This window comes from Sorex araneus, chromosome 5 (assembly GCF_027595985.1).
Source record: "Sorex araneus isolate mSorAra2 chromosome 5, mSorAra2.pri, whole genome shotgun sequence".
Lineage (NCBI taxonomy): Eukaryota > Metazoa > Chordata > Mammalia > Eulipotyphla > Soricidae > Sorex > Sorex araneus.
Window position 1 is genome coordinate 143,683,901 of NC_073306.1, and position 24,671 is coordinate 143,708,571.

The window sequence follows — 24,671 nt, forward strand, 5'->3', positions numbered from 1 at the left end:
GTTCTGTCTACATTGGCCACTCCCTGCTCCTGGCAGAGGCCCTCTCTGTCCCAGGGTCTCCTGTACTCGGCCACAACAGTGATCAACAACCAGTGGCATAAAAGTAGACCCCCATCTTTGGGTGAACCCTTCATTAGCTGGATTCCAAGTTCACGGTGTGGGCACAAGACCAGGGTGGAGGGGCATGGTGGAAACAGTCTGGGAAGACTCCCTGGAGGGGACATGTAGGGGCATTTTAGTGCCCCTGGAGCTAGCTGGTGCTGCTGTCTTGCCCCTGCGAGGCCTTGGGTGTGCCTTGTTCCCCTAGACCCAGGAATGAGGAAGGATCCCCTCTGCGTCCCGGGTCTCTCACTTGTCCTAGTGCCTCCTAAGCCACAAGCTGTCCTAGTCCTCACTGGGCTTGGGGTCTGCAGCAACTTGGGGGCTGCGTCTTCTTCGGCCCAACTCTGACTGGAGGGAACGCCTCCAGTGGGTGTGGGGGTGGCCCGCTAGGGTCGTGGTTCATCTTGTTAAGCCCCACCTCTCACACAGCCCAGCACCCCTTTCGACTCCGTGGGGACGGACATCCAGCAGCAGCCCTAGGAAAACAGGTCTGGGAAGAGAACCTGAGCCACAGCTGGTGGTGCCCCCTAGTGCCGAGCAAGGAGGCTGACAGGCAGAGAGAGCAGGCCGGGACCCAGGGCCGGACACTGGCCAGGACACCAGCAGGATGCAGCCCATTCCTTCTTGGGGCCCTGGTCTGCCCCACCATATCCTACTTGCTATCTGGTCAGAGCCTGGAAATTGGAGGTCTCGCACCCTTACCCGATGGGCTGGCACCACCCTCTTCCTGGTATCTGGTGCATGAGCCCTGAGAGTACAAAGGTCAAAACTGCCTGGTGCACAGCTGTGGAACCCAAGCTGTGAGCCCAAGCTGTTCCATGTGAACACACACGGAACCCAAGCACCACTAGGTGTGACCACCCCAGGCAGGGGGACAGGGTAGCACCTCAGTGCTACTGCACCGTCAGCAGTCTCCTGACAGGAATTCATGAGTCCTGCATGGGAGGCCCCGAAATACTAAACCACAAAACAGGTGCTGGAGAGTAGGGGAGGAAAGGCTTGTCTCACATGCAGCTACAGCAGTAGCTCCTGAGCTTGATCCAGGTACCCAATCTGGTCATTTGAGCATTGCAGGGCTCAGTGCTGAGCAGACTTGGAAGTCCCTATGCCCCTTCTCCTGTGGCACCAACAGAAGGGATCTCCAGCATCTTAGCCCAGGTGCTGTTGGCCTGGGGGCAGTGCCCCTAACCTGCTTTGTCCTGGCCAATCAGTTGGAAGGCCCTCGGGCTGCCTCTAGGAAATGAAGCACATCTTTCCTTTCAGGATGAGGTTGGGCACCAGGCTGGTGTCTATGTGTGGGATTGTCCACATGCTGCCTCAGTTGCCGCCCCAGCCTTCGGCAGCTGCCTTATGTGACCTCCTGGGCTGAGGGGGCGGGGGCTTCCCTAAGCCTTGTACCCTGGGGTGCATTTTGACTTCTTCAGGCTCCCGGATGTCTGAAGGGTCACCCCTTGTCTCCTGCCACTAACTTTTGGGCTGGGGAGGCCTGCAGAGGGCAACTGCAGTGGACACAGCCTGGACCTGGACCTCCCCGGGAGGTCACACAGTTCAGATGCTGTGGGAGGGTGCAGTCGCCTCTAGCCAAGCAGGCAATGCAGGGGTCGGGTGTCTGGGAGGCTGAGCTGAGCCTGGCCAGAGCAGGAAGCTCTCCCCATGCTGGACAGAGCAATGACAACAAGGGATCCACACGGGCTTTATTACCCCTTTCCTCACAAAGACTGGAGTGCCAGTCCCGGGACATGGCAGAGAGGTCACACACAATAGATGGAGCTGGAACAAGAACAATTTGTTTTACATTTTAGTACAAAGGAGTTGACACATGGCCCGGTCACTGCACAGGGGGTCAACACGCCCAGCTGCGAAGACCAAGGTCTGATGTGGGGCTCTTGGCTCTGAGAGTCTGGGGAGCCCGGAGGCAAAGGTGCCATTTGTGGAGCAGGGCTGCAAGGGAGGACTCCCGGCTCCCTTTCAGGTTCAGATACAAGGCTTCTTCTGAAAACCAGACCGGGCCAAAGAGCCCAAGGCTGCACAAAGGAGGTGCCTGAGGCTCGGGGTAGCTGCTTAAACCGATGCCCAATCACAGGAAGCTCTGGCCTCCAGCCTGCATTTGCGATGCTCATTGCAGCTGCAGTAAATAAAAGTTCAGTAAGGTGAGAAGAGCACAGTGTGAAAGGCTGGAGGCCCTCGCCCCCAGCCGTGGGCAGTCCTGGTGCTGAGCAGCGTGGAGGACAGAATGGTGGGCCAAGCCTTCCACAGAGCGGGACAACACTCCAGCCCGCCAGATTGCAAATGTGTTTCCCACTGTGACCTTTCTTAGAGTGGAGCGAAGAGCTGTGGGTGAAGGCGTTCTTTCCTGTCGGTTCATGCCTCATCCTGGTGAGTCTGGCACTGGTCTTCCAGCTCTGAGGTATGAATCCCACACAAGGATGTTGAAGCACAGGCAGATCTGAGCAGCGGCAGTGAGTTTTCGGGAGAGTAGCCCCTGAGGCTGAGTTGCCAGGTGTCAAGAAGGCTGAACCCCAGGTGTGGGGCAGCTGGGCCTAAGGTCATACCCTCCTCCCAAAGGAGCTACCTTGGCTGCTGTAGGAGTGCCCTGTGCTGAGGACCCCCGCTGCACCCCGCCACCCCGAGAGTGAACAGCCTGGCTTCTGCAATGATGGGGGGGGGGCGGAGAAGACCTGTGATAGGCAGCCACTGGGGAGAAGACATTTCCCAAAGGCCAGAACAGATGAAGGATGTTGCCCTGACTTTGGAAATGGGCCCAGGGGACCACCTGATGGGGGCTAAGGGGCCAAGGCCCAGTTCCGAAGGGTCTCTCAGAAGCAGAGGCTGTTGGGATCTGCTCCCATAGGCATGTGTCATGGGCATGCCATGCCAAGAGCGTATCAGACATTTGAGGCCCCAGTCTGGCCTGCAGCTGCCTCTACACCAAAAGGCCAGTGCCAGGCCCCTGTTCCCTGTTGGTCACCACAGTGGGGCCACCACAGCCCATGACTCCCTGGGGGACACGGGGGTCCACACTGAATCTTCATGGAATGATAATTAAAAATTTACTTGATCATGGAAGCTTCCAATTTATTCCAGACAAAATATTAGATCTGTCACTAAGAATCACCTCTAAAAATCACTATGTTGGCAGGATCGTGTGGCGGGAGCAGGCAGACATGACAGCACTTAATTCTTGGCCTCTGCAGCCTCCTTCCCAGCCTTGCCCTTGGCTTTCTCCTTTTCCTCCACTTTCTCCTCCTTCTCCAGCATGGCCACAATCTCAGCCATCTGGCTGGTGGAGATGTGAACATCTTCTTTGTCCACCAGCTCTATCACCTGCACACGGAGAGTGGAAGTTCAGGGTGGGGCAACACTCCCCTCATCTGTGAGCTGTGCCCAACCTGACCTGGGCAATAGGCTCCAGGAGAGGGCTGGGCATAGGAGTGGGTGGTTAGTCAAACCCAGGCTGCCTCATAAGGACCCGTCCCTTACAGGGTAGGACCTGTGCCTTCTCCAAAAAACCCCCAGCCCGAGGGTGAGGCTACACCAGCCCGACCCCCATGACCAAGGGATATAACTTTTATTTTTGGCTTTTTGGGTCATACCCAGCGATGCTCAGTGATTACTCCTGGCAGGGCTCAGGGGTACCATATGGGATGTCAGGGATTGAACCTGGATAAGCCGCATGCAAGACAAATGCCCTCCTCCCCACTATACTGTTGCTCCGGCCCCCCAAGGGGCATACCTTGACCAGGTCATTAATGTCAATCTTGCCGTCCTTATTCTCGTCCAGTGCTGTGGCCAAACTGAGGAGTTTGTGTTCTGGAATGTCCTTAATCTGCTTCATGGCACTGATGAGCTCGGTGACACTGACGATGGTCTCCCTGGGGGCAGAGTCTGAATATAGCCCCGCTGGCCGCATCCCAGCCTCAGGGAGGCACCTGGGGGAGCCCTCCCTTGAGTGCCCTAGCTCCCTGCTGTGGTGTGTGTGCATGTGCATGGGAGTGACACTGAGCAGCTGTAGCCAGTCACGTGCTCACATGTGGCACAACGGGCCAAGAATGAGTGTGACAGGCCACGGGGCTCTTGTGGCAGCCGGACTCAGGTTGGAGGGGAGGCATGCCAGCTCAGCTGAGGCCAGCTCTGCACCTGGACTCACCCAGATGGGGCACCCTCGGTGGCAGGACCGAGCTTGCCGGCCTTCTGGTCTGCCTCGAGCTGTGAGAGCAGGCTGTCCATCTGCCCGATCATCTGTTGCACCCGTCTCGTCAGCCTCTTGCTGGCTTTAGACTCTTCCACGTACATTTCCTCTCCCGTCTTTGAAAGTTCCTTCTTGATCTCTTGTAAGTCCTGAATGAAAATCATGAAAGTTGCAAAGTCTGGGGGCTGGAGCAATAGTACAGTGGATAGGGCGTTTGCCTTGCACGCGGCTGACCCAGGTTCGATTCCCAGCATCCCATATGGTCCTCTGAGCATTGCCAGGGGTGATTCCAGAGTGCAGAGCCAGGAGTAACCCCTGTGCATTGCTGGGTGTGACCCAAAAAGAAAAAAAAAGTTGCAAAGTCTTATTTCTTACTCTACTTTGCAAACTGGTCATTGATATTATTATGTTTTTTTGAATACAGTGGGTAGGGTGCTTTCTTTGCACGCCACCAATCTGGAATACCATATGGTCCCTCAAGCACCATCAGAGTAATTCCTGCGAGCAGAGCCGGGAATAAGCCCTGAGCATTGCAGGCCCAACTCCCACCACCACTACACTAAAAAGAAAGAAAGCTGCCAAATATTTCGCTCATCTCCAAATCAATCACCTTTCCCAATTAATTACCAGTAAGCAGAGCTTGGAAAGCACATTAGGAAGATGAGGAGGTAATTTTTTTTGTTTTTTTTTTAGGCCACACCCAGCATGTGCAGGGGTTACTCCTGGCTTTGCACTTAGGGATCACTCCTGGTGGTGTTCATGGGACCATATGGTGTGCCAGAGATGGAACCCAGTTGGCTGCGTGCAAGGCAAACGACCTACTTGCTGTACTATGGCTCCAGCATCAGAATATTTACATTTTTTGTTTGTTTTTGAGCTACTCCTGCCAGTACTGGGGGACCATGCAGCTAAAGGGAACCAGGAACTTCCCCATGCAAAGCCTGAGCTCAGTCTGCTAAGCTCTCTGTAACTAATAAATCAGAGCTGGGGCACAGTTGGAAGGCAGCGCAGGCCACCTCACAGGGGAGACACTGGGTCCCTGATCCTGGCAGCATCCACAGATATTGAACAAATCTACAGCATCGGAAAAGCAGTCTCATGATAGAGTGCATCCCTTGGGCCCGAGTGTGGACTTCGATGTGGGAGGCCTGAGCACTGCATGGCCCTGAGCACTGGAAGCACATGCACGTGTGCACGGAGACCACTCTGCTGGGGAAGATTCAGCTGTCGGGTGGGGTCTGCAGGGCCCACCTCGCTGTAGTCCTGCACGTCCTCCTTCAGCAGTTCCAGCTCCTCCTTCTCCTTGGTCAGAGGCTGCTTCTGCTCCTTGAGTTTCGAGCAGGCGTCACTAAGGACATCGATCTCCTCCTTGGTTATTTCCTCTCCCTGGGAAGAAATCAAAAGACACCTAGATTAAGCATAGCTGTGGCTTTTACCCCAAAGCACCTGCTTCCTCTGAAGTGCAGTGCCCCCTGCTGCCTCCCTCTGCAGCAAAGCCCTCATGCTGGTGGTGACGGATGTTGCCCAGCTGCCTCAGGGGGAACATCTGTGCCCAGGTCTGGAGGACACTTTGCCTGGGCATGGCCCGGGTCCTGCGCAGACAATGGAATCTCCTTGGGGCCAGAAAAATGTCCTAAAAGGAGGCCATTCCGCAGAGGGCCTGGGAAGCCTCCTGAGCAAACCGACACGGAGCCAGGCCCCCAGTGACCCTGGGTCGCTTTCCCGACCCTGAGGGGCAGGCAGGCATCTGCCTGCTGCCTCCATAGTTCCTCAGACTTGGCCTCTACAGTTCCCCAGTCTGGACTGTTCAGGAACCCCAGTCCCCCTCACCTTCCTTCCCTGCAGGCCTACCAGCCTGGCTGATCCCCAGTACTTGCCTGCCGGGGTATCCCCTCCAGCTCTGCTGAACAAGGCTCCTGCCAGCCTCAGCGAGTCCACACTGCTGCCACAGGAGCCACCTCAGCACACATCAAAGCCTGCCCTCCTTCTGGCATGGACATGCTCAGGTGGACCCTCTGGGGCTGAGTCCCTAGCACTGCCCAGTAAACGGGTAAGCCACCCTCTTCTGGCTCCTTCTTCACTCCAAGGGCAGCACCTCCTCCTCCCAACATGCCCTGTGGTTCCACCCATAGAGTTCCTCAGAACCAGGACCCACCTGGGAGTCTGGGGGTGAGAGGTCCCAGCAGACAGGGATGGCCACTACCAGGAAGGACCTCCCAGCAGCGGGAGATAAGTCTGGGGAGCAGGAAGGTTTCCCGGAAGCAGGAAAGAAGTGGGGGGGATGGAATGGGGTGGGGGGTGCCTGTGGGATGTCCGTGAGGCACAGACAGCAACCTTCTGGCCTCACCTTCAGGCCTTCCAGGACAGGGGCTGTGTCTTTCAGGACCTCAGATGAAGGGGTCACACTGGCCACCTGTGGCTGCACACTGGCCACTGGCCTCCCAGGGGCGATTTCTGCCAGTACTTCAGGCTCTGCTTCCTTCTGAAAGGCAAGGCCACAGCTGCTCAGTACCCACGGCGGCCTCCTGGGGTATCACATGGGGCCTGATGCGCCTCTGGTCAGACAGGCCTGTACCGTGAACAGGGAGACTGACAGAAACATGCCCACAGGCAGCGGCACACTTATGAAGGCGACTGCTGCAACCCAGCTCCCCCCTCCAGGGAGTACCCTAGCTGGGTGGGCCCCCTCCCCCGGCTGAGCCCCACTGCTCACCGCCCCCTCCGAACGCCGCTCCAGCTCCTTCTCCCGATGCTCCTGCCGGATGGCCGCCTCCTCCTTCAGTGTGGCCTCAAGCTTGGCCTTATTGTCCACCTGCTCGCCTTCCACCTCAGCCACTTTCATCTGGGCCTCCTTCGTCTTCAGAGAGGGGATGCCTGTGAGCGAGCCCGGGACACACGGGCCGAGTACGCCCCAAGAAACCCTGGCCCATCTCTGAGGACTGTCCCATTGGGAGCTCCCGAGAGGGGAAGTACAGCTGAGGCTGCCCTGATATCCCAGGGCCAGACCCAAGAAAAGGGGGACCCAGGGGCCCACAGCACCAGCTCCATGGCACGTACCACTGTCTCCGGGAGGGTCTGCAGTGTGGACTTGAGCTGGTCGGCAGGGGAGAGTGTGTCTGGGAGGTACATGGCCCGGGAGAGGATGAGCAGCGAGGACGGGATCTCCTGGTGCAGGTGAAGCTCCAGCCACTGCAGGGAGACCCACACTCAGGGCTTCTCCAGATGCCCCATCCCACCCAGGGCTTCTCCAGATACCCTGGCCCAGATTCAGGGCTCTCGGGGCAGCCCGACTATCCCCACAACTCTGTCTCGTGGCTGTTTGGTTGGAGAGAGAAGTGGTGGTGAAAAGACAACCGGGCGTAGCTGCCACGCCGAGACCTGAACGATCTCCCAAGTCCTGGGCACCGGCTGCTCTTCCTGCGTGTGGCCTAAAGGATGCACAGACCACATTGCCTGCACACGTGTGAAGACTCACCTGCTTTAGCTGGTCCCTCAGCCGATCTTCCGTGACGCCAAGGGCACGCATGCCTCGAGCCCGACACGCTGCTTGCAGCTCCTTGACATTCAGGCTGCCCACGCCTTCCTCGTCAATGAGCTGTGAAGAAAGCCCTGGTAGTTCCATGCATCTGGGGAGGGTGGCAGAGCCTGTGCCGCCAGGCTCCAGCGTTCAACCGGAAGAACTAATCCAATATGCTGCTAAGTAGAAGTCAAGTTGCCTAAGGGTCACTGCTCACCCTGAGAGGACCCAGGGCTGCTGGGGAGGTGACAGGTGTCATTCCACACTGCTGCAGGGGATAAGGGACAAACCTGGCTGACCCAAGGGAAAGGAGAAGCAGCTATGCTCATTGGCCAAGGCACTGGTGAGGTCCCCTGCTCTCCACTGATGGTGGCCTCTGCTGGAGAGCAGTAGAGGTCCAGTGCAAGACGACAGTGGAGCCAGGCAAGGGCAGTGGGAGGAGAGGGCAGGAAGAGAAGCACCCCATTGCCCCAACTCCACCCACCGGGAAGCAAGAGCCCCATCTCTCCTATAAGCCACATCCGAGAGCGGAGCAGATGCAGAGCCCGTCCCTGCGGTGCAGAACCATACTTGGGAGCTGTAGGCAGTGGCCCCTTCTCTCCCACGGTTGACCAGCACCTGCAGGGGGGTACCAAGCGGAACCCTCCCTGCAGAGGCAGCTTCAGAGACTACAGGGCTGGCAGTGGGGGACATGTGCACTCCACCTCTGAAGTCCAGGGATCTGGATAGAACTGCTGCCGTCCAAGCTCTCCAGACACCCCACATGGCCCTGCCACATGTGCTCAGATCCCAACCTTGCAGACCTCCATCTCTGAACCTAGAACTGCTAACGTCAAGTCAATTTTCAATGGGCCCTTCCTAGTGAAACAGGCCTAACAGCTCAGGGATGGGGAGGAGGGCCACAGTGGCACTCAGTGTCTCACACATGCCAGGCAACTAAGCTGCCTTGCTAGCCCTGCTGCCACTGTCCAGGGGGGTGCCAGGCACTGAAGGATGTGTACGTTCCCTTTTGGCTCTGCCCACCTTTCACCCCTCTTTGTCTCCCTGGCATTCTCTACTGTAGAGCACCATTGAGGTCTGACCTCGCAGGGACTCTGCCCTGTTTCTGCTGGTGTCACTGTAGAGCTGTCCAGGGCATGCATGGGACAGCGGCCTGCAGGGCATTCTGGCACGCCTGCCCTGGACACAGCCTGTCCTCTTGGGGCCTTGCTGAGTCTTGTAGTCCCTTCTGGTTCTCTGCATGAGGAACAACTCTGTAACTCACCCCCTTTTGACCTTCTGTCCTGGCACAAGGAGGAGGTACTCTGACTATAGATTGTGCAATGATAATGTGGCACCAATTGATCAAGCTAGGAACTACAGCTGTTCTCATTCCCCTGTGCTCTGCCTCTAACGGGTGCACAGAAATCCTCTAGCTCCAAACCCTGTTTTCACTTCCTGCCCAATGACAAACACCTCAGGCTGGCCACTCCTACAACCAGGGCTCCAGGCAAGTCCCACAGCCCCACCTGCTGTGGTATCCAGGCCTCAGCTATTTCCAGGGGACCTGCCTACTCAGCAGTACCCAGGAGTCAAAAGTGTGCTCTGCAGTAGGCGGGGCTTCTGCCGGCACAACTCCTGCCTGCTGTGTCCGCTGTCCTGTATCTGCTGGCACCACAGTTCTAGTTTCCTGGCTGGGAATGGCCAACAGGAGGTGGTGGCTCCTGGGGTGGAGAACAGAGGAAGTGCAAGCCAGCAGGGAGACAGGTTTTGCCAGTACTCAGTACCTCAGGGCTGCCAGATAGGCTTTATGCCCCCTCCCCCCACCCCACTCCAGTAAGGACCATGCAGTGTGTCAAGGATATCCCCAGGTCTCTGGCTAGGTTTTCTCCTCCCACTTTTCTGTCTTGTTTTTACTTTACATCCATGGGGAAGTATCCACCATCTCCAGGGCGGGGGGGGGGGGGGGCGGAGGGGAGCAGTGTCATTCATAAGGCCTTGGAGCCTGAGGCCTAAGCAGGGAGAGGACCTGGCCAAGGTCACAAAGCAAGTGGGGCATGGTGTGCAGCCCGGCCAGCCCCCATGCCTGGCCACTGCAGGGCCCACCACCGGCAGTCTCGTGGTCCCTGGACCACACAAGTTTCCCAACCCACCACAGGACTTACAGAAGCAGTGTGGGGTCTCGTGGGCTGGGGAGGGGAGGAAGCAACAGGGGAAAAGCCAAGCAACCGCTGAAGGCTGGCCTCCCGCACCCTGAGTGCTCCCAAACTAGAAAGGGCAGATTCAGGTCAGTGGTGAGGGGTAGAGCAGAACACTCAGCTACCCCTCTGGCAAAAGGGCGACACTACCCAGAAACCCTGACACTTCCCAATGTCTACACTGGAGGAAAACCTACACAGCCCGAAAAGACCAAGGGAGAAGAGGAGTGAAAAGGCCTTAGATGAACCTGGCAGTGCCGAGACTCAGTTCAGGAAAGACAGAAGCTTGTTGGGGCAGGCTCCGTGGCAGAGCTGCATCCCTGCCCTGGCCATTTACCATATTCGACCCCCACCTAAAAGGCACACCTCGGGGCTGGAGTGATAGCATAGCGGGTAGGGCGTTTGCCTTGCACGCGGCCGACCCAAGTTCGATTCCCAGCATCCCATATGGTCCCCTGAGCACCGCCAGGAGTAATTCCTGAGGGCAGAGCCAGGAGTAACGCCTGCACATCACCGGGTGTGACCCAAAAAGCAAAAATAAATAAATAAATAAATAAATAAAAGGCACACCTCAACTCAAGTGCGGACCCCAGTGTACACACTGCAAGCAGAAGCGAGCTCCCAAAGCAGCACAAGTGTGCACCAGCCCTGGCACCCAGTGGCAACAATGCAGGACGGGAAAGGAAAGCAGAGCAACAGTGAGTGTCACCTCAGAAGGAGTGAAGTTAATACAAGAGGGGCTAGAGAGACAGCACAGCGGGGAGGTGTTCGCTTTGCATACCGCTGACCCCATGTGTAACTGGCACCACTTACGGTCCAGTAGTGATCTCTGACGCAGCGATCTGTATGGAGTCAGCCCTCAGCCATGAGGGTGTGGCCCCCCAAAAAAGATACTACTGCAGGGACTGGAGAGAATACACCAGCCATGGTGCATGCCTTGCACACAGCTAACCAGTGTTCAATCCCTGGCATCCATATGGTCCCCCCAATCCCGCCAAGAGAGATCCCTAAAAGCAGAGGGAGGATTAAGCCCTCAGCATCACCAGGTGTGGCCCCCCATAAAGATTAATGCAGTGATGCTTAGGATAGTAAAAGATACGGTTCCTCCACATCCCTTAAAATATGCGAATAGTCACCAGCCACCTCCACTGAGTGTGAGGACGGAAGGCTCCTCACTCCCTGCCAAGTGATGGGTTCACCATTTGCTCACACATGCACAGGGGTGGGAGGGTGGCTGAGGGCAGTGCACCTTGTCATCGGCCTTGATGGAACGCAGCCGCATGGTGAGTTGGAAGCGCAGGAAGTTGTTGGTGCCGATGGACTGCAGCTCCAGTAGCTTGCACAGAGCCACCAGCTGTGGCCGAGTCAGATTGTCCAGGGTCAGCTCATCCTCGAACAGTTTGGAAAAACGCATGATCTCCTCATTGCTGGGCCTCTCACCGGTCTCTCGGATCTGCAGGAGCCACCACAAGGGTCCTCTGCAGCAGGTGTGACCCTCTAGCACCCCCATCACTCCCAGTAGGAGATAGCTAGTAGTGGGGCACAGCTCCCAGTGCCTCCCCCAGATTCACCACTGCTCAAGAGAAGCCCCCAAGAGCTCACCAGGCCATAGCAGCCTGCATCCCCAAGAGGGATCCCTCATGGATCCGTCCTGCCATTTCTGGCACTGCCCAGGCTGGTCCGGGCATCCTATCTGCCCTGCACAGGGTGTGAAGCAGAGCAGGGCTGCACCCCAGCTCAGTGCCACAGGACTCTGCCTCCAGGGTGCAGCCTGTGATATAGTAACACCCTGAGCTTCCGGGAACCCTCGGCCCCACCTCAAGCTTTTAAATCTGGTGTCAGCCTGGGCTCCCTGCAGGAGCTTGTGGGGCTTCCATGGCCCTGCCCTCCGCTCTGGCAAGCCTCTCTGAAGCCGCACTCAGGGGACCTCAACTGGATGGCCCTAGGCCATGGGACCAGTGTTTGTCCCTCCTCCAGCCCAGAATGTCTTGGGGTCAAAGGTTTCCCACATGCCAAACTCCACTTCCCCCAGATTTGCCATAGTGGGGAGACAGTAGCAAGTGCCTGTGGATCAGCAGATTCCAGTGTGGGGTTCCTGCTTCGACCCCCACCAGCATCTCGGCACCACCCAAGTAAAGAGAGGGGGAAAGGAAGATCATGCCCAGCTGGGGCTGGGGCCCAGGCTCTGGACAACCGCAGGCTGTGGTCTAGCACCTTCTGGAAAAACATGGAAAAGTCTTTGGTGGCATTCCCTTTAGCTGCCTTGTTCTTCAAGGCCATCTCCTCGATGGTGTCCTGAAGAAACTTGGCCAGCTCCAGCTTGACTCGCAGTTCCTTCTTCAACCGCTCCTCCTGCAGTGAGGGAGACCAACAGGGCTCAGCACACCAACACTTACATTCTTGGAGGGGACCAGGAGCACTGAGTGGCTCTCTGGGAGGAGGGACAGAGTGAAACTCGAGGGTTTATGTATCACGGGACTCCCAGAGCTGGGCAAGCACTATGTCCATAAAGGTCAGTTTGTGTGGCAGCAAAGTCCAGAACTCTTGCTGGGGGGCACATAAGCCTTAGAGAACCCTACTCAAGCCAGCGGGTCGGTCCCCAAATGAACTTGGTGACCAAAATATGGGTGGGCAATCTGGTCAGCGGACCCTGTCTCTGACCTCCCCCCACTACCTACCCAATGGATCTCAAGCACTCCATATAGTCCTCCTTATCTTGAAAAGTCATATATATTTTTCCTACTTATTTGAGGGGGGAGGTACTTGGGGTCACAGGCCACTCTGTGCTCAGAGGTCATTTCTTTTTTTTTTTTTGGTTTTTGGGTCACACCCGGCGATGCACAGGGGTTACTCCTGGCTCTTCACTCAGGAATTACCCCTGGCGGTGCTCAGGGGACCATATGGGATGCTGGGATTAGAACCCGGGTCGACCGCGTGCAAGGCAAACGCCCTACCCGCTGTGCTATCGCTCCAGCCCAACAGAGGTCATTTCTAACACAGTGCTTTTGGTGTCAGTCCTGAGGGTACTCTGGGACCAAGTTGTGCCAGGACTGAACCAGGGAGAGCTGCCTGTAAGGTGTAAGGTAACACCTTACCCTATATTATCTCTCTCATCCAAGACACCATATTTTATTATTATTATTTTGGTTTTGGGGCCACACATAGCAGTGCTCAGAGCTTATTCTGGCTCTTTGCTCAGGGATCAATCCTGGCAGAGCTTAAAGGATAATACGGGATGCTGGAGATTAAATCTGGGTTGGTCACATGTAAGGCAAACACTCTCCCCGCTGCACTATCTCTCCAGGGGTCACTCCTGGCAGACTTAGGAAGAATTATATTTTATTTCATTTATTTTAGATTTTGGGGCAAAATGCAGCAAAACTCAGGGGTTACTCCTGTTGCTGTATTCAGGAACACTTCTGACAGTGCTCAGGGGACCTAATGAGATGCCAGGGATCGAACCTGGGTGGGCCATGTGCAAGGCAAGAGCCCTACCCGCTGTACCATCACTCTGGCCCCGAGAAGCCATATCTCAGATTAAATGCATGCAACAAAAATGACTCCAAGCCCAGCATCAGTTAAAAAGGGTCCCAGCCCAGCCCAGCCCCAGGAGGTAAAGACACAGAAGTGATACTGATTGTCAACAGAAGGTTCGCTGCCCCCCACTGTTACCTTGATGGACTGAGTCTCAAAAGTGGATGGCAACATGTTGGGGAAGAGCTTCACGGCCACTGGCAGAAGGAACTCCATGAAGGGCACTACCACGAATACCAGGAAAGGCACCAGCCGGAAGAGGTCAGCACAGATCCGGAGGAACTGGGGAGAGGCAACAACAGGAGAGAGGTGCAAAGGGGCAGAACCCAGAGGGACTGCACATGTCACTGGCCATGTGACACCCCCCTCCAGGTTCTTGGTCTGTGGAGTCAGCTTGGATAGGACAGGCAGTGTCATCTGTATGTGCCACACCAGCGTTGCAGGCTCTGTCGAGGCTCTGAGCAGGGACCGCCTGCACCGGGGTATGGCTGCCACTGACCAGGCGCTGCTGCCCTTCCAGGTGCTCACCCTACTCAAACACTCAGCCCACCAGAGCACAAGCAGCACTCTCTCTCCTCATGGTCTGTGGCTGAGTGTTCTGGAAGGTGCCACTTTCACACACTCATCTCCTTGCCTTTTACACATGCTCTCCTGTGCATCACCTTCCTACTTTTCTTCTGTGAGATCAGAGAGGGCTCACTACCACCGACACGCATCTTTAAGGGTGCTCGGGATGCCATAGACTACCGTGCACCCTAGGAGCAGCCCCTGCTCCATCCTGCAGACATTAGGTTTATTCCCAGACCCGGACCCCCGGTTCCTCCCCCACACTCCATGCTCTCTGGGGTCTGTCTTCTGGGGTTAGGAGCACAAACCTTTAAAATGCTACACCATGTGATGAATTCACCCTTTTTCCGTGGCAAATGGCACTGGCAGCCCTCCCCTCTTTCCCTGTCTGCCTCTTGGGCCTCAGCACTTCAGTATATTTCTCAGAGACGCAGAGCATTTGGTCTCACTTTTATATGGTCACCTTGAATATGTAATAAGACTGGAAAAAGAAAATGCCATATGGCACCTGAATAGATACAGAAAAAGCATAAAAACAAAACCTAAACTCTGCTCCTGGGAAAAGTTGTTGCAGTTTACAAAAACAATAGTGAAGACAAAAATAGGATGAAGAGCAATATGGGAACACTCAGGTGTGGGCCCACAAAACATAAGCAACCTAGGACACTCAGACTGACCAGTGTGTTGAGTCTTTACACAAGATAGAAGATCCCTAACTCCCAAAATAAACTATGTGTCCTTCTTTTTGCAGGGAGGGAGTTGGGCCCACCTGTCTCATTTGTGTTCAGAAACCAGTCCTGGCTGTTTTTTTTGCTCTGGGGTCAGGGTGGGGTGGTTTGGAGAACTCAAGGGCTTGAAGCTACTTTGGGCCCAGGAAGAGGAGAAAAGAGGAAAGGTAGCAATGCACCAGGCACAACAGGGCACCCAGAGGTCAGGAGTCTGGGAAGCCTTGAGGACCCTGAAGATCTAAAGGAATCACAGGCACAAAGGCTCAATGTCAGGGTTACAGGCTATGGAGTTGATGACGGAGATGAGACCAGGTCAGGAACACAAAATCCAAGAGTGGAAGCAGTGCAGTCAGGAGGGAGGCGTGCACACACCGAGACTGGAGCCAGCTCACCCTCAAAGCCATATACCAAGAGGTGCCTTGAGAGGTGACGAGGGAGGGGCTGGGATACTCCTCAGTGGCAGACCACATGCCTGGTCACGGTGGCAATAAAAAGGGAAAGAAATGACAGGAGAAGAAGCAGAAACAGGGTGTTAGAAGAGCAACCCCAGGAGGCACGGGGCCTGCTGCAGCTGCACCCTGAAAGAGGCACCCCTTACCTGCCTGCGCTCACGGCGGCTCAAGGTGTGGCCATTGAGGATGCGCCAGAGCATGCGCGCAGCGATCTTGGTGTCAATCCAGAGCAAGCGGAAGCCATGGTAGTAGTGCTTCAGCTCGTCCAGAACCTTCTGCCCCAACGACTTCTTCACAGCCACCTCAGCAGGGGGGCTGTACACAGGGCCCCCCTCCTCCAGCTTCTTGTTCTTGTCCTTCAAGGACTTGAGGGACTTCTCCACCACCGAGTCATCACCTCGCGGAGAGGAAGAGTGCCAGCCACGCACGGGAAGAAGCTGTAGCCCTGTGGCAGCACTCCCCGTCAAAGCAGGAACACATGGTGCCCTGGCCACTGGCCACAGGTGATCAGTCCTTGGAGTCCATGAGCCAAGGAGGGTGTCACCTTTGAAAGAAAGGTACCCAGGGTGGATGCGGGCACAACAGCCAGATGGGATGTTCCTTGGGAAGCAAAAGAGAAAATGGCAGTGAGGACCTAGGGCCTCCCATGACCTGCCAGCACTGTGTCCAGAGGAGTGACAGAGACCAACCGTGGCACAGCAGACACCCACCTTCCCTGCACAGAAAACACTCCCACTGCTCCCTATGCCTGAGAAACACCCAAGGAAGCAGGACGGTGCTGCAAGCCCAGTACAGAGCAGCACGCCAGCCCATCACCTGCCCACAAGAGGGTGCCAGAGGGCCAGCAGGTAACTGGAGGATAGACAGGGCCAGCCTCTGCGTGGGTCTCAGAGGTGAGTGCCAATGACTTGGGGAGCTGAACCCTCCTTTGGAATTTGGGGGAGAGGGTGGGGTGCAAAGGAGGGAATTCATGGAGTCTGAGGTTCTCTCCCCTAGCAGATGGTTTTCTTTAAAGACCTATGGTTCTGGGGCTGGAGTGATAGCACAGCGGGTAGGGCGTTTGCCTTGCACGTGGCCGACCCGGGTTCAAATCCCAGCATCCCATATGGTCTCCTCAGCACCGCCAGGGGTGATTCCTGAGTGCATGAGCCAGGAGTGACCCCTGTGCATTGCTGGGTGTGACCCAAAAAGCAAAATAAAATAAAATAAAATAAAAAAAATAAAGACCTATGGTTCTGGGGCCAGAGAGAGTAGAGCTACAGGATAAGGCATTTACTTGCCTTGCAAGTAGCTGTCTCAGGTTCAACCCGGCATCACATATGGTCTCCTGAGTCCCATCAGGAGTGCCCCCTGAGTGCAAAGCCAGGAATATGCCCTTATTAAAGACCTGAAAGTCAAGTCCTGAAAATCAACACGGATGTTTCTGAAACAAGTTTCTGAAACAAGTCCTGAAAATCAACAAGGATGCACAAATCCTAAGGCCCTGGTACCAGCTAACCAGAAGTTATTGCCCCCCCCCCCCGAAAGACCCAAAGACTGTCCCTCCCTCAAAGTGGGTACCAAAGGATTTCCCAGTGAAAGAACAAGGACTTGTCTTGAGCACATCTTGGGAGTTAGCTGTTATGTTTGAGAGCAATTTTGGCTTCTGATTTTAACTTTTACAGAAACTCACTTTGTTTAACTTCGTACAGCTTTTCCAAGAGGGGCTGTTTCAAAGGGAAGTTGGCATCACCTGACTGTTTCAAAGGAATGGCTGTAGTAGAATCACAGACTGATTGGTATCTAGTGGACACTGATCACAGCATGTGGGCTTTATAAGCTTTAGGGCTCAGGGTCCCCTTCTGCTTCTCCCTATTCTGCTGTGAAAGTTGTGTGGGTTTTATTTGTCAGTGTTTATTACTTCATTGGGGCAGTGCAACTTAAGTAAAATGAAAGTGCTGGAGCAGGTGAGAAAGTCCAGGGCAAGGGTCAGGGAGGATGTGGAGTGGAGAGTGGTCCCAGTTTTCAGGCTGAAGAAAAGGGTGTGGCAATTGGTGAAGGTTTCTGTCCTTAGGACCTTGTAGGTCATTTGAATTCAAACACAATGAGGGTGATCTGAATGGTACAGAAAAGTGACTATGAGGTGCAAAGAGACAGTTTAGGGATTAAGGAGCTGTTTAATCCCTGGCCCTGAGCAACACGGGGTGTGGCTCAAATCCATCCCCACCCCCTCAAAAAAAAAAAAAGGAGGGGGAGGGAGTATAGAGCCAGAGGGAGTTGATTCAAAGATCTGAAATAAGAGCTCTGCATGTGGGAGCTCCAGGTTCGAGCCGAGAGCAGAGGTGTCTACTTCTCAGCCCCCAAGGGTGTCTGTCACCTTCTTGGTTTATAGACGCCAATACCTGATCCCCTGTGGACAGTGGCCAGGGCACCGTGGGTTCCATGCAGCTGCTTTAGCCTCTACCTCCCAAACAAAGAGGAAGTCATTGCAGCCCTGTTTCTGTGCAGACATATGCTCTCCACAGCTCCTGGTACAGCATAGCACAGCCCAGAATTTGTGGGTGCTGGGGAGAGGGCTCAAAGGACTGACTGTATACTTTTCGGGGTGGTGTGGGGTGGTGTGTGTGTGTGTGTGTGTGTGTGTGTGTGTGTGTGTGTGTGAAGGACTCCAGGCTCAAGCTCAGGCTGATAGGAACAAGTTCAAACAGTGAGGTAGGAATAGCACCTGATCATCACAGCGCCTCCCCAAAGCCAAAACCAAAAAACTGGGCTGTAGAAACAGGACAGCAGAGAGAACATTTGTCTTGCACATGAACGACCTGGGTTTGAACCATGGGGTCCCCCAAGACCCACCAGGAGTAAGCTCTGAATGAGAAAGGAGTCCTGAGCACCACTGGATGTGGTCCAACCTCTGCAGCCCCAAAAGTAAAAAAATGAGGGGCTGGAGCGATAGCACAGTGCATAGGGCGGTTGCCTTGCACATGGCCGACTCGGGTTCGATTCCCAGCATCCCATATGGTCCCCCGAGCACCACCAGGAGTTAATTCCTGAGTGCAGAGCCAGGAGTAACCCTTGTGCATTGCCAGGTGTGACCCAAAAAGCAAAAAAATTAAAAAAAAAAAAAAGAAAAGAAAAAGAAAAAGAAACTAACAACCCAACTTCAGGCCAGTCTGTTTCTAGGATTCCTGCAGGTTCAAATCCCCCGCTTTCTTTTCCCTGCCCTTGCAGACCAAACTTAGGGGCCCAGGCCCCACATACCCTGGAGGCAGGTTACTGCTGCCCCTATGCTGCCATTTCAGTTGTCTCCACATCCCAGCAGAGGACTGAGCTCAGAGCAGATTGCTCAGTTCAGAGTCCAGCTCCAGTGACTGCTGTGTGACACAAGTCAAGTAACTCAATCTCTCTGTGCTTTAGGAGACCCTGTGTGAACGTGAAAGAGCTAAGAGAATGTGTAAAGTACCGGAACGCACATAGGATGGCAGCTCTGAGATGACCTCACCAGAGCAGCCGGGAAAGTTGGGATGTTTTGTCCCACTGCTCCTCTTTTAGGCAGGACCCTTCTGCCTCAGCAGGTATCAGACTCTCCCCAGCGGCCTCCTCCCTGTGCTAATGCCCACTTCCTGACTCAAGGGAGGTGGGAGAGGCTACACCCAGCCGGGCTCCCCAGCATGTCCGTGGCAGCATCATCAGCAAGGGAGACAGCCAGACCCAATTCCAGGCCCTGGCAGCTCCTGTCAGATCAGCACCACAGAACTTGGGCTACATGTCACCTTTCCCAGGGACAGTGCACCAGGATACCAGTCTTGACTCATTCCTTTAGGGAAACACACTAGTGGAGACAAAATGACCCCAATAACAGGCACTAGCACCAAGAGGGTCAAGTCTAGAAGTGAAGGACACCTGTGCCCAGGAACAAGGTGGAATCTGCTCAGCTACAGACCACATGACCCTTAGGTGAGAATGGAGATGTCACTCACAGGAGCCTCAAGGCTTGGCGCCTCCAGCTTGCCACGTGCAGAAGCAGGGCCAGGACCCAAAGTCACAAGCTCATCTCCCTGATGACTCAGAATTCTTCTCGTGGCCCTCCCTACCCTGGCTTCAGTCATGGGGGTGGCATGGATATCCCATGGGCTGGACTGGAGGGTCACACTCCTGCTGCGGTGTGTCCTGGCTATAGTCTCACGGTAGAGGGTGTCACTGGTGCCCACACAGTGATTACACACCATCAGTTTTGGTGTTTATATACCACTATGGTGCAGGCGGTGTGTGTGTGGGGGGAAGAGCAGACAAAGTCTCAGACAGAAGAGCCACCAGGACCCACAGCACATTTGGATGATATGAGGAGTTGAACTCTTGGTCTCAACTCCAAGGCAGGCATTTGGTCCTCTGCCTTCACTCCAAATCCAAGGGCCAGAACTTGTAGGAACGTGCCACAGTCTCCTCACTCTCTTAGCTCAGAAACTTCCACCCACTCACCCTTCAGGGGTCAGACCATTGCCCGTGCAGAGTCTGGAGATTGCAAAATCAACGCCTAAAGGGCCAACGGCCTGGATTGCTGCTACTCAGCCAAACGGCAGGATTTCTAATGCTGCCCAATTAAAAGCACCACACGTTGACAAAGCCGAGACTTACCAACAAGCCAACTCTAATGTGTGTGAGCTCAGCAAACAACTCTACAGCTTTCATCTCTTGACTTTCTAAAAACTGTGTAACTTTCATAAAGGTTCTTTTTCTGTGGTACCAGAAACTGAACCCAGTACCTTATGCATACAAGGCAAGTGCTGTACCATGAGCCACAACCCCAGCCCAGAACTTAGAAAATGCTTGTATTAATAAAGCACAGCTTTTCTTGATTGCTTTTGCTTGGGGGGGCCACAATGGCAATGCCTGTGATTGAACCAGGTCTCCTGTATGCAAAGCCTGTGCCCCAAGCCTCTGAGCCTTCTCCTAGGTCTAGGCTTTATTTTCATTCTAGTCTAAAAAGATGCGTGTTAGTAAGAGTTACAGATACCTTAAGACAAAACAAAGAAAATACTCAAAACAACATGAAGAGCCAGGGAGAAAGCTCAAAGCACAGGCCTGCAGGCATTTTTTTTTTTAATTTAGTCACAGTGAAATTGCAGTTATTCTTCACTGGGTGTCAAGCATACAATGTTTCAACACCAATCTCTTCACCAGCTTTCACTTACCTCCAACAATGGCCTGCATCTTGAATTCCATCTCACTCCAATTGGTGGATCCCAGCTAGGAAGCACCACTTTACCCACCCAAGCACTGACTGTCCGGCTGGCAGCCAGGCTGGCATTGACCAGTAATTCCCATGCCAAAGCAGGCATTTAAGAGTGGACAGTGAGGGGCCGGAGCGATAGCACAGCGGGTAGGGCGTTTGCCTTGCACGCGGCCGACCCAGGTTCGATCCTCAGCATCCCATATGGTCCCCCAAGCACCGCCAGGAGTAATTCCTGAGTGCAAAGCCAGGAGTAACCCCTGAGCATCGCTGGGTGTGACCCAAAAAGCAAAAAAAAAAAAAAAAGAGTGGACAGTGAGAGAATGTCCTTCCCACCAACTAGCCACATCTGAATGTCTCATGGCAATACCAGTGTTCTATACCAAGAGGAGGGCACACCTTTTTTTTCAGAGAAGAGGTTTCAAACCAAAGACTATACCTATTTTCAATAGTATTCCCCCAAAAGTTTCGTGCCATTCCAGTTACAACACCCAAAATACCAGTTTAGAATAGAATTCAAAAATTCATCTACAGAGGTCCAGAACAGAAGTGCCCGCAGCCAGGATGACAGCAGGCTGGACAACTCTTGAAAGTAAAGGACTGGACAAAGACCCCCACCCTGCCAGCTGGCCAGCAGCAGCTCCATGGCACTTTGCCTCACCGGAGGTTGATATAGCAGTGAGTCCTGAAGCCCTGAAGCCAAGAGGCTACACCAAAGCCAGATGTGGGGATTCTCTTGAAAGCCTAGGAACTGACCTTGCAGAACCACATCTTGTCCTGCAATCCTGGCCTGCTGGACCATGGATAAAGGACTCTAAGGAATGAGATCCAGAAAGTGTGATCTGCCCAGAGCACAGGAGTCCCAGAAAGATCCATGTCACAAAAAAAGAAACTTCCTCAGAGCAGCCTGTGACTGAGGATGTAAGCCCAATCACATCCAAGCCTGGAGCTGCTAGAGTATTCCCACAGCAGGACAGCCACAGGAAGGGATTCCAAGACAGACCAGACTCTAGCCCCAGTGGTACCCAAGCAGCACCAGCCTGAGAACTGCAAGAAAGGAAGAGAGGGAGGGAAAAACAGAGAGCTCTCTTCTGTCCTGGACAGTTGAGTTCAGTTTTAATGCTAAGAGGGAGGTCTGGGCATTGCACAAAAATTTAAGGAGAAAAGGAGACTAAACCCAGGGCAGAGGGTATAGTGGGAGATGAGTGCAACAATCCAAAGGGAAATTCAAGTTCAAGGGCAACAAAGGGCAGGGAAGTGCATATACTGACTCCTCTAGGAAGTCCTCTAGCTTTGAGGAAGACATCTAGCTTCACGGCAGTACTATGACCACTCACCACTGAAGAGGGTATGCCAAAGTCTACATGCTCCAGATTTATCCCTAGAACCAGGAGCACCCAGTTACCATCCTGCTCTGGCAAAAGGGGAATGAAGAGGGAAGAGAAGGTGGTCGGTGTGCTGCCTGACCCATGCCCAGTATTTTTCTGCATAAACTCATGAAAAGTCCTTGGGAATGTTGAATGCAGGAGGCAAGGAGAGGTCTGTCCCATTACGTGCCTTACTGGTTCCACTGTCCAATGTAAGAAGCAGATAAAAAAAAAATCTTGGAAAAAAATGCAGTAAAAGCTAATATTTGTGGGAATGAAGCAATAGTACAGTGGGTAGGGCATTTGCCTTGCATGCGGCCGACCCGGGTTCGATTCCCAGCATCCCATATGGTCCTCTGAGCACTGCCAGGGGTGATTCCTGAGTGCAGAGCCAGGAGTAACCCCTGTGCATTACCAGGTGTGACCCAAAAAGCAAAAAAAAACAAACAAACAAACTAATATTTGAAAGAGCTCTTAGAATTACAAATGTTCACTTTATTTTCCAGTTTCACTAAAGCATGTCCTTATATGTCTCAAACTTTTAAAAACAGATTTCTAAAAACAAAACAAAGAATAGTAGATTACGTTCCCCCCAAACCCAGCCATGCATCACTTGTGAGTTGTAAGTGTCGACTGTTGAGCAGGTGGAAAGTGAGTTTCTTGACTTACATGCGGTTTATCAAGCCCACGGTGCTGGCACAGCTGAGACATGCACGGTCCCCCAGAGCACCTAGGCAAAGCAGAAAGTGCTAGGTCAGTCCCAGCCCTTCCTGTGATGCAGACCCACAACCTGAGAGAATCATCTTGGCTGAAACTTCTGGAACTGCCCAGTGCTAAGTGAAGAGTCTTCTTGAGCTAGGAGTACAGCCCCAGGGGACCCTCAGGTTGGGAGAGGAACCCAAGAAGGCAGACCCTGGCGCTGAAGCACCCAAAGGGGAGAACCTCAGAGCCTGGTGCATACAGAACTACTTTACTTGCCCCAGTTGCCTCAGGTAGGCAAAGTCCATGCACAATGATCACGATAAACAGTACCAAGAGAACACAGCAGGACTGAGGTTCTTGCTGTGCACCCGAGGGACAGGAGCCATGGAATGAAGGAAGCCAACCACCAGAGTAGCCATTGCTTGGGTGAACAGCACAGAACCAGTGTGGGGCACGTTTCTGGGGCTTTCATGTATTTGTGGCATTCCATTAGTTCCCAAGTCAGAGTTCATTCACAGAAGCAGGATTGGGGCAAAGAGGTCAGAGGTGCCATTCCAACTTGACTAGTGGCTCCAGAAAGATGGTAGCATCTTGATATACTCTGGCCCCACAAGGGCTCACCAAAGTTCTGGGCTCCAAGAAAGGCACTGGGGAGCCAGTGTGGGCAGGAGGGATATGGGAAACCAACTTTCTATCCTGCTTCTCTAGGGACCTCTGAAGATGGTAACACCTGTTACTTTTTTTTTTGAACCACACCCTGATGCATTCAGGAATCACTCTTACCGGGGCTCTGGGGACCCTAGGGGGTGATGGGGACAGAACTTGGGTCATCCACATACAAGGCAACCCCAACCCTATGGGGTGGTGGGACAGAACTTGGGTCATCAGATACAAGGCAAGTGCTCTACCCGCTGTACTATCTCTTTGGCCCCTGACACCTGTCACTCAGGGTGAACTCACAGGTCAGAATCTGCAGAGTGGACGGGCTTGTCAGATGCAGCTAGGTCTAGGTCAGTAATGACTAAGGACACCACTAAGTGGCAGAGCACCCCCCACCCCCTGCCAAGGATGGCAAGGCCCACGGTGACACCTGGGGGCCTGGTGGGATATGGAAACCCAGAGAGGCTATGTGGGGGGACAGGTGGTTAGGGGACAGTAGGGTGTGTCTGTGGGGAAAGGAAGGGCAGGAGGCGGTGGGCTCGATCTCGGCAGCGGGGTAAAGAAGCCACTGATTGTGGCTGCAACACCAGCTGCGGCGTCAGGGTGGGGTTCGGAGACCGGTACACCCCCTCCGCCCTCGGTCCTACTCGAGCCCAGCTGAGACTCAAGCACGAGAGAGCACCGGCACGGCGGGAGGGCGGCGCGGGGCGGCCCAAACGTCACTGAACTGTCACAAGCGTCCGCCGGGCCGGGGCGTGGGGACACCGGGCCTGAGCGGGGCGGCCGCTCCCCGGGACTCCCCGGCGGGCGTCTAAGGTCACGCGCGTGAGTCACCGGGGCCGCCGCGGGAACGCCCGGCGCCTCCCTCCCTCAGCCGCCGCCGTACACGCCGCGCCTGCCCCAGCCCTGCCCCGCACTCCTCAGCCGGCGTCCAGATCCCCGCGTTGGGCCTCAGCCCCCGACGCCGGCCTCAGGTCCGCTCTCCTCAGCGCCGGCGCCGGCTGTCAGGCCCGCCTCAACCCCCAGCGCCGGCCCTCAGGTCCGCTCGCCTCAGCAGCCCCCCCTCCCCCGGACCGGCCCTCAGACCCGCCTCAGCCCCCGGCGCCCGCCCTCAGGCCCGCCCGCCTCAGCCCCCGGCGCCCGCCCTCAGGCCCGCCCGCCTCAGACCCGTGGCCCGGCTTACCCCTCGGGGCGGCGGCGCGGGGCCGCGGGAGCCGGGCGGGCCCCCGGGCGCGGCAGCTCCTCAGTAAGATGGACGCCATGTGGCCGGCCGCTCCGCCCGCTGCAGCCGCCTCCTCCGCCGCGGCGGCCCGGCCGGCTCACACGGCTGACGGTAACGGTCCGCTGTGGGAGGAGGGCGCTCAGCTCAAGGACCCGAGTCCGGCGGCGGCCATGTCCCCGCACCGACGTCCGGCGGCGCGGGGCGGGGCGGCCGGCCGCGACTCCCATTGGGCCCCTCGGCGCCCGCCG

At 55.1% G+C, this 24,671-nt stretch overlaps 1 protein-coding gene across 4 annotated transcripts; it reads right to left on the bottom strand.

Annotated features, from left to right (window-relative positions):
* Window positions 1-1,781: 1,781 nt before the first annotated feature.
* On the bottom strand, window positions 1,782-24,671 carry LETM1 (leucine zipper and EF-hand containing transmembrane protein 1). Of its 4 annotated transcripts, XM_055139104.1 has the most exons (14): window positions 24,385-24,601; window positions 22,509-22,569; window positions 15,413-15,866; window positions 13,658-13,801; window positions 12,200-12,337; window positions 11,235-11,438; window positions 7,767-7,886; window positions 7,349-7,480; window positions 7,005-7,148; window positions 6,639-6,773; window positions 5,543-5,677; window positions 4,250-4,440; window positions 3,836-3,974; window positions 1,782-3,426 (listed from the first exon to the last, which is right to left on the bottom strand). In XM_055139104.1, the coding sequence occupies exons 1-14, from the start codon at window positions 24,461-24,463 to the stop codon at window positions 3,277-3,279; spliced, it is 2,226 nt and encodes a 741-aa protein (XP_054995079.1). In that variant the 5' UTR covers window positions 24,464-24,601; the 3' UTR covers window positions 1,782-3,276. The 4 variants fall into 4 exon arrangements, with proteins under 4 accessions (XP_054995079.1, XP_054995078.1, XP_054995077.1 ...); XM_055139103.1 differs by lacking the exon at window positions 22,509-22,569 and having other exon boundaries at window positions 6,639-6,770; window positions 24,385-24,671; XM_055139102.1 differs by lacking the exon at window positions 22,509-22,569 and having other exon boundaries at window positions 24,385-24,668.

What these genes read in the sequence shown, in the direction of transcription:
- LETM1 (XM_055139102.1), bottom strand. Translation starts at nt 24,650, where the DNA reads ATGGGAGTCGCGGCCGGCCGCCCCGCCCCGCGCCGCCGGACGTCGGTG. An exon ending in TGAGGGACCAGCTAAAGCAG is followed by an intron (nt 7,481 to 7,766) that starts GTGAGTCTTCAC and finishes GTCTCCCTGCAG; the next exon opens with TGGCTGGAGCTTCACCTGCA. An exon ending in AGCGGCGTTCGGAGGGGGCG is followed by an intron (nt 6,774 to 7,004) that starts GTGAGCAGTGGG and finishes CTTGCCTTTCAG; the next exon opens with AAGGAAGCAGAGCCTGAAGT.